General features: G+C 41.8%; 1 protein-coding gene across 2 annotated transcripts in view; it reads left to right on the top strand.

Moving 5' to 3' along the window:
- Positions 1–14,400, top strand: part of LOC128618381 (gastrula zinc finger protein XlCGF26.1-like) — a 56,777-nt gene that overhangs the window by 40,447 nt on the left and 1,930 nt on the right. The window contains exons 2-7 of one of the 2 annotated variants that reach the window (XM_053641953.1): positions 2,341–2,380; positions 3,235–3,367; positions 3,503–3,613; positions 4,615–4,886; positions 6,402–6,469; positions 13,026–13,216. In XM_053641953.1, coding sequence (XP_053497928.1) covers positions 2,366–2,380; positions 3,235–3,367; positions 3,503–3,613; positions 4,615–4,886; positions 6,402–6,469; positions 13,026–13,216 — 790 coding nt within the window. In that variant the 5' untranslated portion in view covers positions 2,341–2,365. Of the gene's footprint in view, positions 1–62; positions 2,381–3,234; positions 3,368–3,502; positions 3,614–4,614; positions 4,887–6,401; positions 6,470–13,025; positions 13,217–14,400 lie in introns of those variants that run through there. The other variant, XM_053641954.1, reaches the window with a different exon arrangement.

Here is a 14,400-nt window from a genome sequence, read left to right as displayed (position 1 = left end):
TTCCACACACACACACACACACACTTTTATTTCACATTATTTAAAAGGAATTTAAGTGTTATGTACTTAATTACCATAATTATGAACACAAGTTATTAAGTTGACAATCATTTTTAAAATAACGTTGCTCCATTTAGAGTTTCTCCAGCTGAATTCAGCCTTTTAAACCAGGAAAAATGACTAATTTTAAGTCGTGTAATTCTGCACAAAGAGCAAACTGACTACAATGTAGCTAGAAGGTTATATGTGCGAATGACAAAAGATTTTTTTTTTTTAAATGTGTCAATACATGAAATTAGATTACACAATGTAGTTGACGTTTACACGAATAAGCAGAAATTTAATGATGCTTTTCTTTCCTATAGCACAAATGAAAAGCCCTCTCTAGATGAGCAGATTTGTCAAATGAAACTTTTTCATTCTTTTCCACTGCTATGGTAAACTAAAGGCTACATTTTCAAATTACACTGTTAAATATGACTAGTATTAGCTATGTGTAGTAGTGCAAAATCAACTGGTCCATCAACTGTATTAGCAGGTGTAGCCTATACACAAGTCCACTATTGGTCATATCACAATTGAGAATATGTCCCAAATTCATTGCTTTTGTAGAATTTATTTGTAAATGAAATGATACTCACACTGAAACGTCCGTTGTATAGTATTTATTCAGACTACAGGTCCTCTAACACAGTCTTAACTGTCTGAATTTGTCCAGGCATGTTAAATGGGTACGGACTTGACATTAGTGACTTGAAGTTATCAAGACTTAATTTCGTTAAGTTACTGCTTTCTTCTAGAGCTCAATTAATAGATCTTGTATGGTAGTGCTACTTGTATTGTTCTCTGCTTGTTAGATCGCTTTTCTTGTGTTCTCTCATTTGTAAGTCGCTTTGGATAAAAGCGTCTGTTAAATGTAAATGTACTACTACTTAAATTTTGTTTTAAATCAATTAAGGCAGAAATTTCAGTTTAAATTGCACACAATATTAAGTTGATGTAATTATCAACGTTATTATGTCAACACAATTCATCAAAAAATAATGTTTACAACTTTAAATATTTAATTAAATCAATAAATTAGAATTTTTATCTTGCAACCACAAATTTAATTAAGTTGTGGTAATAGGTCCCTGAATTACTTTTTAGACAAAAACGTCGTGATTATTTCTGACCACGAGTTTCCTGAGACAACAGGAAACACACACACATACATACATACATACATACATACATACATGCATATCCTCTGTCTAACACTCACGAACCAGGTGAAAGGTCATCACCAACCGTCATTATCTTCACAAGAGTAGGTCAAAGATTAATATCGGTGGTCCTTCACATAGATCCGTATGTTAAACATTTAAAGATGATGTTTTAAAAGAAACGGGTGTTTCGTCCATAATGGTGAAAAAGAAACATGGTTGTACTGCAATGTGAAATAAATCGGTGGAGACACACTGAGTACATTTCTGTTCCACAGTCTATAAGGATCCCCACCCTTAATATAGAGTGACAAATGTACATACCCTCCGTGACTATATTACTTAAGGTTTTTTTTTTTTTTTTTTTTAATTGACCCCTCTTCACCCACGTCAACGTATAAGAAAAGGCAAAAAGTAATATAAGATATATGAGAATATATTTATAAAATATAAGACAGTATAAGGAAGAAACAATATTATTTAACAAGGTTTGCCATTCAGCACTCTTTAAGTGTTAGAGCATTATCAGTATTGTACGGCAGTTGGGACAGTAGTTAGCTTTCAGATGTCAGATGAAAGACAACTTTTTGAGTCACAGTGCCAAACTACTGCAGAATATTTTGAGCCTTATTTTTCACCCTGAAGGGCTGGCATTTATTTAATAGACAGATGACACAGCCATATACTTGGTCAGAGGATTTTAGGAATTTCTTTAAGAAAGGTTCATTGTTTTTGTTCTTTTATCATAGCTTCAGTTTGTATACTTACTTTGGTTAGTGACTTAAACTGTTTTATTAGGTGGTGACAGATTTGGTTAACAGGGAATGATGATAGGTGAAGATTAAGTTGGTGTTCGTGTACAAAATAAAACTGTCTATATGTATATTTGTCTGCTATGTATCTGTTTAATTATTAACTTAATGAAAACATTTATTTTGACTGATGAATGCAGAAACCAGCAACCTTTTTCTAGAGACGAAGACGGAGCGTGTGTTTCGTGTCCGTATCTGTTCAGCGGGGCAATGTTTCTTTCTTTTTCTATTGATCTAACAGTATCTTAATTGTTTGCATGACGTGTGTAGATTGATTTACTGTATGCACTGTTTAAAATTGAGCCTCATTTTTTCCCCCCTAGAATTGCACCCTTTAGATGTCTTATAATGGAATCAGCAGAGGTCAGTGCTCTTTCTTTTTAAATAAATAACTACAATGAGGGAATATTATTACTAAATATCAGCCACATGGCCTTCTTCTCTTTGTGCCATTATTTTAATTTTTGACCTTCTGCATGCCCTGTGGGATCTCAGTGCCTATGCATGTCTAGCACCAGAGATGGTCTCTAGTACTGGCACCTAGAATAGGGGACGGACACCCAGGCACCTTCAATAAGCCTGAGTGTAGTCCTTCCTGCCTAATGTTGGTGTAACGCTTCCATTAGATGCCTGAACACAGAACCGGGCATTGCTCCATGCATTGCAATCTCCTAAGTCTTTATAGTGGAGTCATCAATGTGTCTGCTCTCAGCACTTGGGCAAACTTTTGCAATCTGTGAGGCAAGTTACAGCACAGAAAAACTTGAAATTGACTAGACTCTTTTTATATTCTGTGTACATTTTTGCTAATAATTCAGGGATAGACAAATCACTGGGTTATTTGTTGTTGCCCAGTAGATTAAGATGTAAGTTGAGCAACTGCAGAGAACACTGCAGCTTATAGCTAACGTTTGCCAATTGCTTAGTGATGATATTAGTTAGGTTCATCATGATATAATCATGATTATGGTGACGCAGTTGCCCCCTCCATCGAAATTCGTATCTTTTACTCTGTATTGATTAATTTAACTGGCTAATTAGCTGGCCATATATTATTACATTAGGTTAGCTACCACTTTTAAGCCTAGTCACTATGGTTTTTGGGCAACCTGGAAAAAACATGGAACGGGGTAGCAAACTGGGGTTTAGACTTGCCCAGTGGGCTGATTTAATTTATCACTTGACCACCCCAGTAATTATTGTTCTTTGGTCACTAGCTTTGTACGGATGTGAAGACAGAGACTTGCAGTACTTCAGATTGCGGGACGTCAGGTTCTGTGGGATTTGTCATCCCTGTGGATCAACAGAAGCCTGTAAAAAAGGAAGAACCTGAAGATGAAGGCTATCCTTGTAAGACAACATCAGAATCCAATTTGTCTCACTAACACCTTTTAGCCTAACAATGCTTAATTTGTTGACTGTCCCACTGACTTTTTTTGTTTTGTTTTTGTTTTGTTTTTTTTAATTGAATTTGTGGACTTTTAGGTGGTGGTACATCAAGTCCTGTAGAATGTGTCATGATTATTGACCAACAGACTGGAGGATTCCAGAAGAAACCTGTAAAAGAGGAAGAACCTGAAGATGATGAGTTTCTCTGTAAGACATTGTTGTTGGTTGAAGATGTTCAAACAGACTAAGTTGCTAAACTATGGCTGAGTGATTTCTAAAAATCATGTGTAGTTATCTTTAAGATATTATACCAGAACAGTTCAGTCCACTAATTTGATTGGACAAGCAGTGTTCCATGAGTCCTGATGTTTAGTGCAACATCACTGGTACATTTGACTGTTTGTATCGATCCCCTGGTCTGTGTTTGCTACATAAAATTACTATTCTAGCAATAGTTCATTCCACTGAGACTGTTACTACACTTACTACGGGCTGTTAGTCAGTGTGTGCATTGCACAGCTACATGCAATGCTTAATCCAGCCGTGGCTTCAGAATACATCATTTCCCTAGCCACACAGGGTGCCATGATCACTTGTTTTTGTTGGAAATACCAAACCTAAGCGGAAAGCAGAGAAAAATGTGTACTTACTTTTGTTATATAATTTTATACTTCTATTTATTAAATGATAATTTATATATATATATATATATATATATATATATATATATATAATCAGTATGATATATATTGCTGTTATGTTTTTATTCTTCTCTATGGTTATTGATGGCAAAGGGATTTTAAATGTGTGCAGCCTTATGTTCATTGCTGAAGGAAACAGAATACCGTCAGAGGGACAAAGGGCAATTGGAGGATTATATAATTTTTTCAAGGATGGCAATTGTATGCATGTCTAATAATACTGTTTAACCCAATCGCTAGGTACAGAGGCACTTAACCCAAGTCTGTGACACAGTATAATGCCCCCGATGTAGGTAATAGCATATCTGTCAGCCTCTCACAAGCACTTTCTCTTCAAGAAGTTTCTCATACCCAGCATTCGTTTCCATACGATGTTAATAGTAGTGGGGATGTTTCACTGGTATTCACTTCCAAGTGCAAGATCTCAACATTTTGAAATATTTAACTCTTGTTGCAATCTAAAAATGTGTTTATTTGGATTTAATGTGTTGCCTTTTTGCCTTTCAGACTGTGAGGACTGCAGATCCTACTTCACCAACAAGTGTGAGGTTCATGGTCCAGCCCTTTTCATTTCTGATACCCCTGTTCCCTTGGGGATTGCTGACCGAGCCATACAAACCCTTCCACCCGGTCTAGAGATTAGAAAGTCTGATATTCCTGATGCAGGCCTTGGGGTGTTCAATAAGGGGGAGACTATTCCACTTGGTGCACACTTTGGGCCGTATGAAGGAGACCTGGTGGACCGAGAGGAAGCCATGAATAGTGGCTACTCTTGGGTGGTGAGTTAGTTTCTTAATACTTATTTCCTAATGTTAATAGTAAATGTCACTATCAAAAATATGATAAAAGACTTTCAGCCTGTTAGACTTAAAAGGTGCAATTGTACAAATAACCTGGAAAATATGAAGAACATAATAAACATGCGTGGCATGTATCTCGGGCCAGGCCAGATTGGAATTCACAAAGAAATACAGAGATGAGCCACTTATGTTCTGGAACAAAGATTAACTTCTACCCAAGTGATAGACAGGCCAAAGTGTGTAGAAGAAAGGATCTACTCATGATTCAAAACATATGAGCTCATTGGTCAAGCATGGTGGAAGTAGTATTGTGGCTTGGGCTTACATGGCTGCTTCTGGAACGGGCTTACTAATCTTTTGTTGTTGATGTAACTTATGATGGCAGCAGCAGAATGAATTCAGCTGTCTACAGAAACAATCTACATACCAATTTACAGAGAAATGCATCCAATGTAATTCGGAGGAGCTTCATCATGCATCAAGACAATGGCCCAAAACACACTGCCAACACAACAGATTACTTCATCAGGGGGAAAAAGTGGAAGGTCTTAGACTGGCCAAGTCAATCACCAGATTTTAACCCAGCTGAGCATGCATTTCACCTTTTGAAGAGGAGACTGAAGGGAGAAACTCCCCCCAAAACAAACAACTGAAAAAAGCTGTGGTAAAAGCCTGGAAAAGCATAAAAAAAAGTTTAGTGATGTCAGTGGGTCACTGGCTTGATGCAGTTATTGCAAGCAACGGATATGTAACCAAACAGTCATATTTAAGACTATCTGTTCCAATACTTTTGCTCACTTAAAAATTGGGTGGTCTGTCTTATGATATATTGCCTCATAGTCATCTTTTGATCTCCACAACAAAATGTCTTCAGTGTATAGCTAAAACAAAAGAATTGGCCTTGCTGTTCCGATAATTTCACTGGAGACTTTATATAACATACACTAACTGAGAACTTTTATTTGGAAAACTATATACTAATACTGGTTAGGGCCTCCCGTTTGCTATCAAAACAGCATAAATTCTCTGTGGCATTGAAACATTCCTTTGAGATTCTGATACACGTTGACATGTTTGCGTCATGCAATTCCTGCAGATTTTTCATGCGCACGTTCATGCTGCGAATCTCCTGTTCTACCACATCTCAAAGGTGTTCTAGGTGACTTTTGCTTTGTGACATGTTGCATTATCATGCTGGAAGTTGCCATTAGAAGATGGGTAAATTGTGGCCATGATGGGAAGCACATGGTCAGCAATGGTGCTCCGATAGGCTGTCATTCAAGTGATGGTTGATTGGTATTAATGGGCCCAGGTAATTGCATGAATGAGTAGGTGTACAGGTGTTTGTAATAAAGAGTTTGGTGAGTGTATACTCATTAAAGAAATGATTATTAAAGATTATACAGGGCTTTCAGCCCTTCAAGATCTGAGTTTGATATCTCTGAGTTTATGTATATAACGTAAATGTGTAATATAATATGCATTCTTTTGTAGATATCTAGGAGCAGGCAGTGTGAGAAATACATAGATGGCGAGAGAGAGATGCATTCCAACTGGATGAGGTAAGGAATACACTGCAAGTCTGCATTCTATTCAGTATTTTAGTTGTTTTTACCATTCATTATTTAGTGGAAAACCTTAGATTATGCTTATAATCACTGTTTCCAGAAGGAGATGAAATGAGTTAACACACAGTATGGGAATCCTCTCCATTCATGCCAGCTTGAAGACACATCTATTCATGCCTGTAAGACAGATGATGACCCCTCACCACCACTTTCCCTTAGTTCACCAGGTTGCTTTTCATCAAGTTGTGTCTAATGTGTGGAGAAGCCTATGCTTGTATCTCATTCGTGTCCTTCTGCGAACAGTGTATATCTGCATAATCTAAGTTCCTTTCAGTCAAGTCACTTTGTATAAAATAGTATGGGACACATACCCACATCTCGCACAGCTGTAGTCAAGGAGGGGAACTCAAGAAGGTGAGCCACAGAGGTGGTCAAATTGGCCAAGTACTAAAAAGTCACAGAAGTATGAGGGGGAAGAGGTTGCCACACAAACATCTGCCACTGGAATCATCTTGAATAGGAATGCACTTTTTGGAATGCAGTTACACTTTGTAACTGAAGAGAATACAAGGACCCAAGCCCAAACAGCAGTGAATACTTCTATTATGTTCAAAACCCTTAGGAACCTTTAGGCAACATAAAGGTATAGTGTTATCCAAGAATCACAAACTGGTGCAAACTGGGCCCATAAGGAGTCTACAGACAAGGCATGGAAATATCCCATATGCTTATGCATATCCCATAAAACTCTAGATTTGGTATATCCAGTCCAGCTACATGCATATTTTTGGGAGATGGGAGGAAACTGGCAACACTGGAGGAAACCCACACAAACATTAGTGGGCATGCAAAACTCTTCATGGACCTTTCAGTAACTTGAGCTCAGGATTGAATTAGGGTCCCTGGAGATGTGAGGTGGCAGCACTACACCTGGTGCCACTATGCTGCCCAGCTTGAAATAATAAAAATCTTTGATGTCTGTTTTAATAAAATGGTAACTTGTTGCTATATAATTCACTGGTATTTAAGACAGGGGTTAGTTGATAATTATTTTGGAATCGCAACATTGTAGCTGTGACAACCTGTCTGTGTTTCCAAGTAAATAACCCATGTTTGGTGCGTTCTGTTTCATCCCTACTGACCGCCAGAGGCAGTGCTTAAGCACTAATGGATTATCGCATTGGCAGCTTGATAGTTCTATACGATATACCAATAAAGTCATGTGGTGAAGTAGGCTGAGCTTCAAGGATAATAACCACATTAGCTCAGCATTCAGCCTCTTTTGTTTTCTCACTTGACTGTGATGGGTCATTGTTTTTCTGCGCTATCGAGTGCAGCTTAAGCCAAGTTCACACTACACGACTTGCTCTCTTGTAATCGGGAGTCATGAAGTCATTGTGGTGTTTATGCTACGTGATTGCTTGGGGACGGGGTCACACACTATATGAGCTGACACCGACCCTGTCACCCGATGACTCTATCTGGTGTCCAAACTACATTTTGTCATGAAAACGTGAGAAATTACATGGATATGTGATGGGAAAACCACGCTTGAAACATGAGTTGTTTATTTGAAGATGGATGTAGGAGAGAAACAAGCGGTGCAAGCTGTTTGTGAGATGATTGATTTGTGCTGAAACCCCAGAAAGGAAAAGACAAAGAACGTGGGTGAAAGAATGGATTAAACGTGGCAGCAGAGATTGTGTGTGCTACAGAGAGAGTTGTAGAGGAGTAAAAAGGTTTTGCGGGTTCCCCTTCCTCACAGTGACCTCTCCCCATGCCTTGCTCTCTCATTGGGTGTAGCTTGCTGTGCGAGCACTGGCAGTGATGACCCTTTTCACACCACAAGATGTAGAGTTGCACGACAGCTTCAGATATTTAGCATGCCAAATATGTGTGGCATCGCCGATGCCTCTGCAATGTTTCAGCGAGCCTCGGTAATGCGTCATTGAGTAGTTCACACAAAACGATCGACTGCCTATTGGCGAGCACTGATCGCTCGGCGACTTGCAAAACGGGCTTAAAATTGTGTAGTGTGCACTAGGTTTTACAGAGCAGTGACGTATCCCCCTTGCAAGCTGTGACAGCATGCTCCTAGGTTTTTGGGAACCGGAGTGGATATTCTCTTGGAGTTGTGAGTTTTTTGGCTTTATTGAATTATTTTTTTCAAACTGTTTGTGACCTGGTGCTATCTGGTGGCTAGTGTTACTGTGCTATGTTGGCAGTTCCCCACTAGCTTAAGTACCTTATCTTTAGACTGGATATTGTGACACTGTGCTTCTCGGTGCTATCCGGTGGTTAATGTTGCCGTGCTGAAGCTGGCGCTTCCCAGCCAGCTTAGGTTGCTGTTTTTAGACAGAATTTCGTGACACTCTGTGCTATCCGGTGGCTAGTGATACCGTGCCAAAGTTGGCTGTTTCCTGCTAGCTTACATTGCTTATTTTACGTGGAAGTTTGTGAAACTGTGCTCCTCTGTGTTATCTGGAGACTAATAGCAGTCACAGATATATTCTCTTCACATTCTGTGAGCGTTCTTGCTGTTAGCCTTTTGGTTCTATCTGAAGTCATTTATTATTGAGGCGATCATGGGACACAGTTCTTTTGTCATGGGCTTTCCGCTGTAATGTAGGCTGTGCCCAAATACCCTGATAACGGCCATAATCTCTGTCCGTCCTGTCTGGGACTTCAGTATCTAAGAGATGATATCACGGACCTGTGCCTGCACTGTAATCTGCTGCCTTTATCGGCGAGACGGCTCCGTCTCACGGAGTTGGACCCCAGTTCGGAGGTGGGACTTGTGGGGTTAGAGCTACTTCTGCCACACGGATTCGGAAACATTGTATATCTGCAGCAGCCAGTGCCCCCCATCTAGAAAAAAGGTGAATTCCCGGAGGGATAGTATGGAAGAGAATTCTCTTTTAAGACTGTGGCTATCCTTTCTTCTGAGATGTCAGACATAAAGCGTCGCCCTCAGTCACTTCAGCCGGCAGGGTCTGCCACGCCTGTGTGATCCACACAGGTGGATCAGGGTAGTGCCAGTGGTAGAACTGAGAATGAGTCTCTTAACTCTCCTTTTCTTTCATGTCAGCCTGACTTGGATGAGCTTTCTACAGTTTTCGCTCTCAGCCAAAACTGCCTGAAGACTGTAAACGGACCTTCATATCATTCCCGGGTACCTCTTTGGGCCTAATGTTACGGAGCTGCTGGAAAATGGGTGAAATTATTGGAGGCTACTCACCAGCTGACACAGGTGGTGCAGCTCAATACTGCCTCCAAAGTGCCACCAGCTCAGGCTTGCCATCATTATATGACCATCGCTGAGCAGTTTTGATGCCGGCCCCCCAAGTTCTCAAGGATTGTCCCTACATTGATCTGGGATGAAGCTCGTTCAGTGGCTCTCTCTCAGGAAATCCATTCTCTGTTGGAGAAGGGAGCCATAGAAAAGGTTCACTCCCTCGTTCAGAGGGATATTTTTTATTCAACTTATTTTCTTGTTCCAAAAAAAGACGGTGGTTTTTGTCCAGTTCTCGTATGCTACACACAGCCGACGTTCTTTGGTCTGCCATGATTGGGGTTTGGTTTATGTGTGTTGACGAAGGACGTGTACTTTAACATTCCAACCACACCTCAACACAAAGTTCCTACATTTCAATTTCAAAAACCAAGCTTAACAGTTCAAGGTTCTTCCATTTGGTCTGTCCCTGGCCCCTCATGTCTTAACAAGGTGCATGAGTGTGGCTCTGTATCCACTGTGGTCCAGGTGAATGTGCCTCCTGCCTTACCTGGATGATTGGCTGATTTGTGCTTCCATGAGGCATCAAGCTGTCTGCAACACCAGACTGCTTTTGGAGCATGTGCAGAGGCTGGTCCTCACGGTGAACATGATGAAGATTTGCCGCAGTCCAGTGCAGTCGATTACCTTTATCGGAATGGCTCTGAACTCCCATACAATGTTTGCTACCCTTTCACACGCTTGAGCAGACAAGATTCTACAGCTCCTTGCTCGTTTGCGGTGGTGAGTGATGTTGCCATACAGTGTGTTCCTGCAGCATATGGGAATGCTGACTGCTGTCACTTCAGTGATTCCGCTGTGCCTGCTCCAGCTCGGGCCTCTCCAGCGGTGGAAAAACAGCTTCAAGTTGAATGGCACCAGACATAGTCATCGGCTGATATTTGTTTCCCACTGTTGGATCCATGCTTTGATGCAATGGAATTGCCGGGAGCTCTTAAGGGCGGGTGTACCACTAGGGGTCATTCCTTCTCGACGGGAGGTGCTCACAACTAACTCTTCCATCATTCGGTGGGGCGCTATGTGGAATCAGAGGGCTGTATGCGGCCATTGGTCTCCAGATCTGTCCACGGACCACATCAACCATCTGGAGTTACGCGTGGCTATCTTGTGCTGGTCCGGTCCGAGAATACTTCGACGGTGTTTCACCTGAACCATCAGGGTGGCAAAAGATCGGTCAAATCCTTGCATCTCACTCACAGAATTCTCAGCTGGTCTCTTTCGACTAGCATAACTGATGGCGGTGCACCTCCCTGGGTCCAACAACCAGGTAGTAGATGTTCTCTCAAGGGACCTCCTTTATTTGGGAGAATGGAGGCTTCACTCGGAGGTGGTGCAGAGCATATGGCATCAGTTTGGTGATGCAGAGGTGGATCTTTTTGTATCACGAGCAACACTCTCTGTCGGTTGTGGTTTGTGAGGACTGAAATGTCCAGACCTCTGGGATTGGATGAACTGGCTCACGACTGGTCAAACTGCCTAGTTTGTGTTCCTTCCTATTCCATTGTTGTGGGAGACTCTACACAGGATCTCCCAGTGCAACCACAGGGTGCTCCTCGTAGCACCCCAATGGCCAGCCAGATCTTGGTTTCCCATACTTCTGAGACTATTGGTGGACAAACTGTGGTAGCTTCCGTTCCGGAAGGATCTGTTTTCGCAGATAAATGGATGAACGGATCTGGGTGCCAGACCCAGCCCATCTGCAGCTTTGGATTTGGCCTCTGGGTCGAACCCTCTTCTTGCTGAATGTTAACCTGCTGTTGTTCATAATGTCGTTGGTGCTAGAGCTGCATCCACATGTCAGCCGTACACTGTGCATTGGGATCTTTTTTCTTCATGGTGCAGGGGTCGCGGGTTAGATCCTGCATGTTGTGAGATTTCAGGAGAATGGAGTTTTTCTGCAACATCTTTTGGATGCACGCAGGGCTTCTTCCACATTGAAAGTATATGTCATGGCCATTTCTGCATATCGTTTGCCTGTTGATGGCTCTGCCGTTGGTTCCCATGCCTTGGTGAGCAGTTTTTGAATGACGCGAGACGCTTAAGGCCTGCCCGCAACCCCCATTTTCCCAGGTTGGATTTACCACTTGTGCTTGACTTTCTCTGTTTGCCACCATTCAAACCTTTGCAGTCTTCTGACTTTAAGTTGTTGTCACTGAATGCTGCCTTTCTATTAGCCATTGCTTCCAGTAAGCTTGTTAGTGAGTTACTTGTGTTGTCGGTTAGTGAGTTATGCATGCGTTGGTTGCCAGAGGGTTCTTGCATGGCGCTTTGGTCGAATCTGTCTTTTCTTTCTAAGGTGCTGTTTCCTTAATTTGTGGATCAGTCCACTGATCTAATTGCATTTCACTGCTCGTCCGAATCGACTGGGTCGGGGGATCTCCTCAGGCAAACCGATCAATTATTTGTCTGCTATGGTGGTGAGCAGAAAGGTGGCGCTGTGTGAAAGCAAAGACTGTCAAACTAGATTGTGGTAGTGATCACTCTGGCATACTGAGGAGCTCAATGGCCCCTGCCAGGAGGTATTTCCTGCCACTCTACTAGGGCTGTATCTATGTCTTGGGCTGCCTTTACGGGAGTCTCCATGGCAGAGATCTGTGCGGCTGCTACCTGGGCTTCGCCATGTACCTTTGTGCGCTTCTACAAGGTCGATGTAGCTGCCACGCATGCTGTGAGTTCAGCAGTTATTCAGGGGAAACCATGACAGTTTTTTTTGGGTGAGTGGCATTTCTCATTTCTCATGTACCAAGGCTGACTGCTGAGCTAATGTGGTTATTATCCTTGAAGGGCCTTAATGCCATCTGGAACAAAGGTAGGAAAAAAAATCCATGAAATCACCTTGAAACCCCTGACTCATGTGATGCCCCTTTAGCAGCCAAAAACTGCAGACTGGCTTGTCTGTATTGAATCCATTTTCTCTTCAGATGGGTAGTGCCAAGGTAAAATATCTACTGGAACTAGAACCTCAACCTGGTCTTCAGACTCTTACCAAGGCATTTCAAATGTTTTAGGGGAAAAAGGGTCCTAATCTCCAAGGTTGCCAGCATGAAACTGTATCAACCTACATCATGTTTGAGAGAAGCTGGTGACAAAACACACGGGGTCAGGCTGCATTTTAGCTCTCCTTGCATGGATCATCCCACTGACAACCACTGTTATTAGTGAGCCAAATCAAAGGCAGCCATTCTTTCTCCTGCTTTGAACTGATTGCATGTCTCTCTCCCTCATCCTTTGCTCACTGTCTGTCATTTTATTTTCCAGGTATGTGAACTGTGCTCGTAACGAAGAAGAACAGAATCTTGTGGCATTCCAGTATCGAGGAGGCATTCTCTATCGTTGCTGTCAACCCATCAAAAAAGGACAAGAACTCTTGATGTGGTACAAAGATGACTACGGCAAAGACCTTGGCCTTGCGTTCGACTACCTCTGGAAGAAAAAATGCTCCTCGAATGGTTACGTACAGCCCTGATTTATATTATAATTATCCACTACCCTTCAGCCCACAGTGGCTGTTGTATATGAATGCTTCTAACAATGTTTGCTAGAAGTTCTTCACTGCCTAGACCATGCAGTGATGTACTCAACCCAATTTGAGTAAATTCTAACTAATACCAGTAGAACTGGATGTTGGTCTCAAGCTATGACTTTTCCAGCTTGGAGTAGGTAATTTGAAGCAGACCCTAACTGACCCATGCTTAGATAGTGGCATAATTATGTTCCTGAGACAGGAGGAAATTGAAGACATGCTGAAACAAAGGCACTGCTGTCGGGTAGGCAGTGGGGAGACCTGAGAGTGGGATCAGGCAACATTCTTTAGAGAACTACCAGTATGGTGATTCTTCTGTCAAACTGTGGGAGGTTAGTGACAAAATTCTCTGAGGTGAGTTCAAGGCCTTTAGGGTACCAAAAGGCATTACAGTTTTCTGTTGGTAGCTGTCTATTAGCCTTGAATTGAGCACAAACAGAACAAGTTCTGACAAAATTCTAATTTCTAATGGCTGGGCTGGTAACGTATTAGATGAGCTTGCATCTAAATGGGATAAACATCTTCTCAGGAGGTTTGTAATTGCTCATCACCTGCTGCTGCTCTGGATCTGATCTCCCAAAGGACTGGAGCAGCAAAGCAGATGGATTTTGTTGCTGAATCATGAGCTTGGGAATGTTTGTTGAATTTACCATTCATGGAACCTGTTCTGTAGGAAATAGTGAAGGAGAAACCCAGCTTGGGTCCTCTGGATTTGTTTCAGGGACTGGTGATCAAAGTAGTGATGAAAGTGACCAGTGGGTTACAATGACTGTTTCTCAAGGTCTAGCTTGATCATGTGGCTTTCCCGGATACAAACATCATAATTTCTTCCAATTAACCGTCTACCACAGCCCTACTTAGGAGTTTCGTTTAAGCTTCCCACCCCATGTCAATGCAAAGCAGGATCATTAGAAATACAACCAGAGGCAATGCTTATTGTCAGCAAGTTTGGTAAGTTACCATGTAGGTATATAAGTACCTATACAGTTACAGTACCTAAGGTTATAAATTGCAGTTGTGCCGTCAACGTCCCCCACACATGGATTTAAGGGAGACCGGATTTAAGGGAGCTGTTGAATTCATATTGGTTTTTTTGGTAGGGGGAATGGA

This window comes from Ictalurus furcatus, chromosome 14, assembly GCF_023375685.1.
Source record: "Ictalurus furcatus strain D&B chromosome 14, Billie_1.0, whole genome shotgun sequence".
Lineage (NCBI taxonomy): Eukaryota > Metazoa > Chordata > Actinopteri > Siluriformes > Ictaluridae > Ictalurus > Ictalurus furcatus.
The sequence above is the reverse complement of the archived record's forward strand: the minus strand, read 5'-3'. Positions and strand labels throughout refer to the sequence as shown.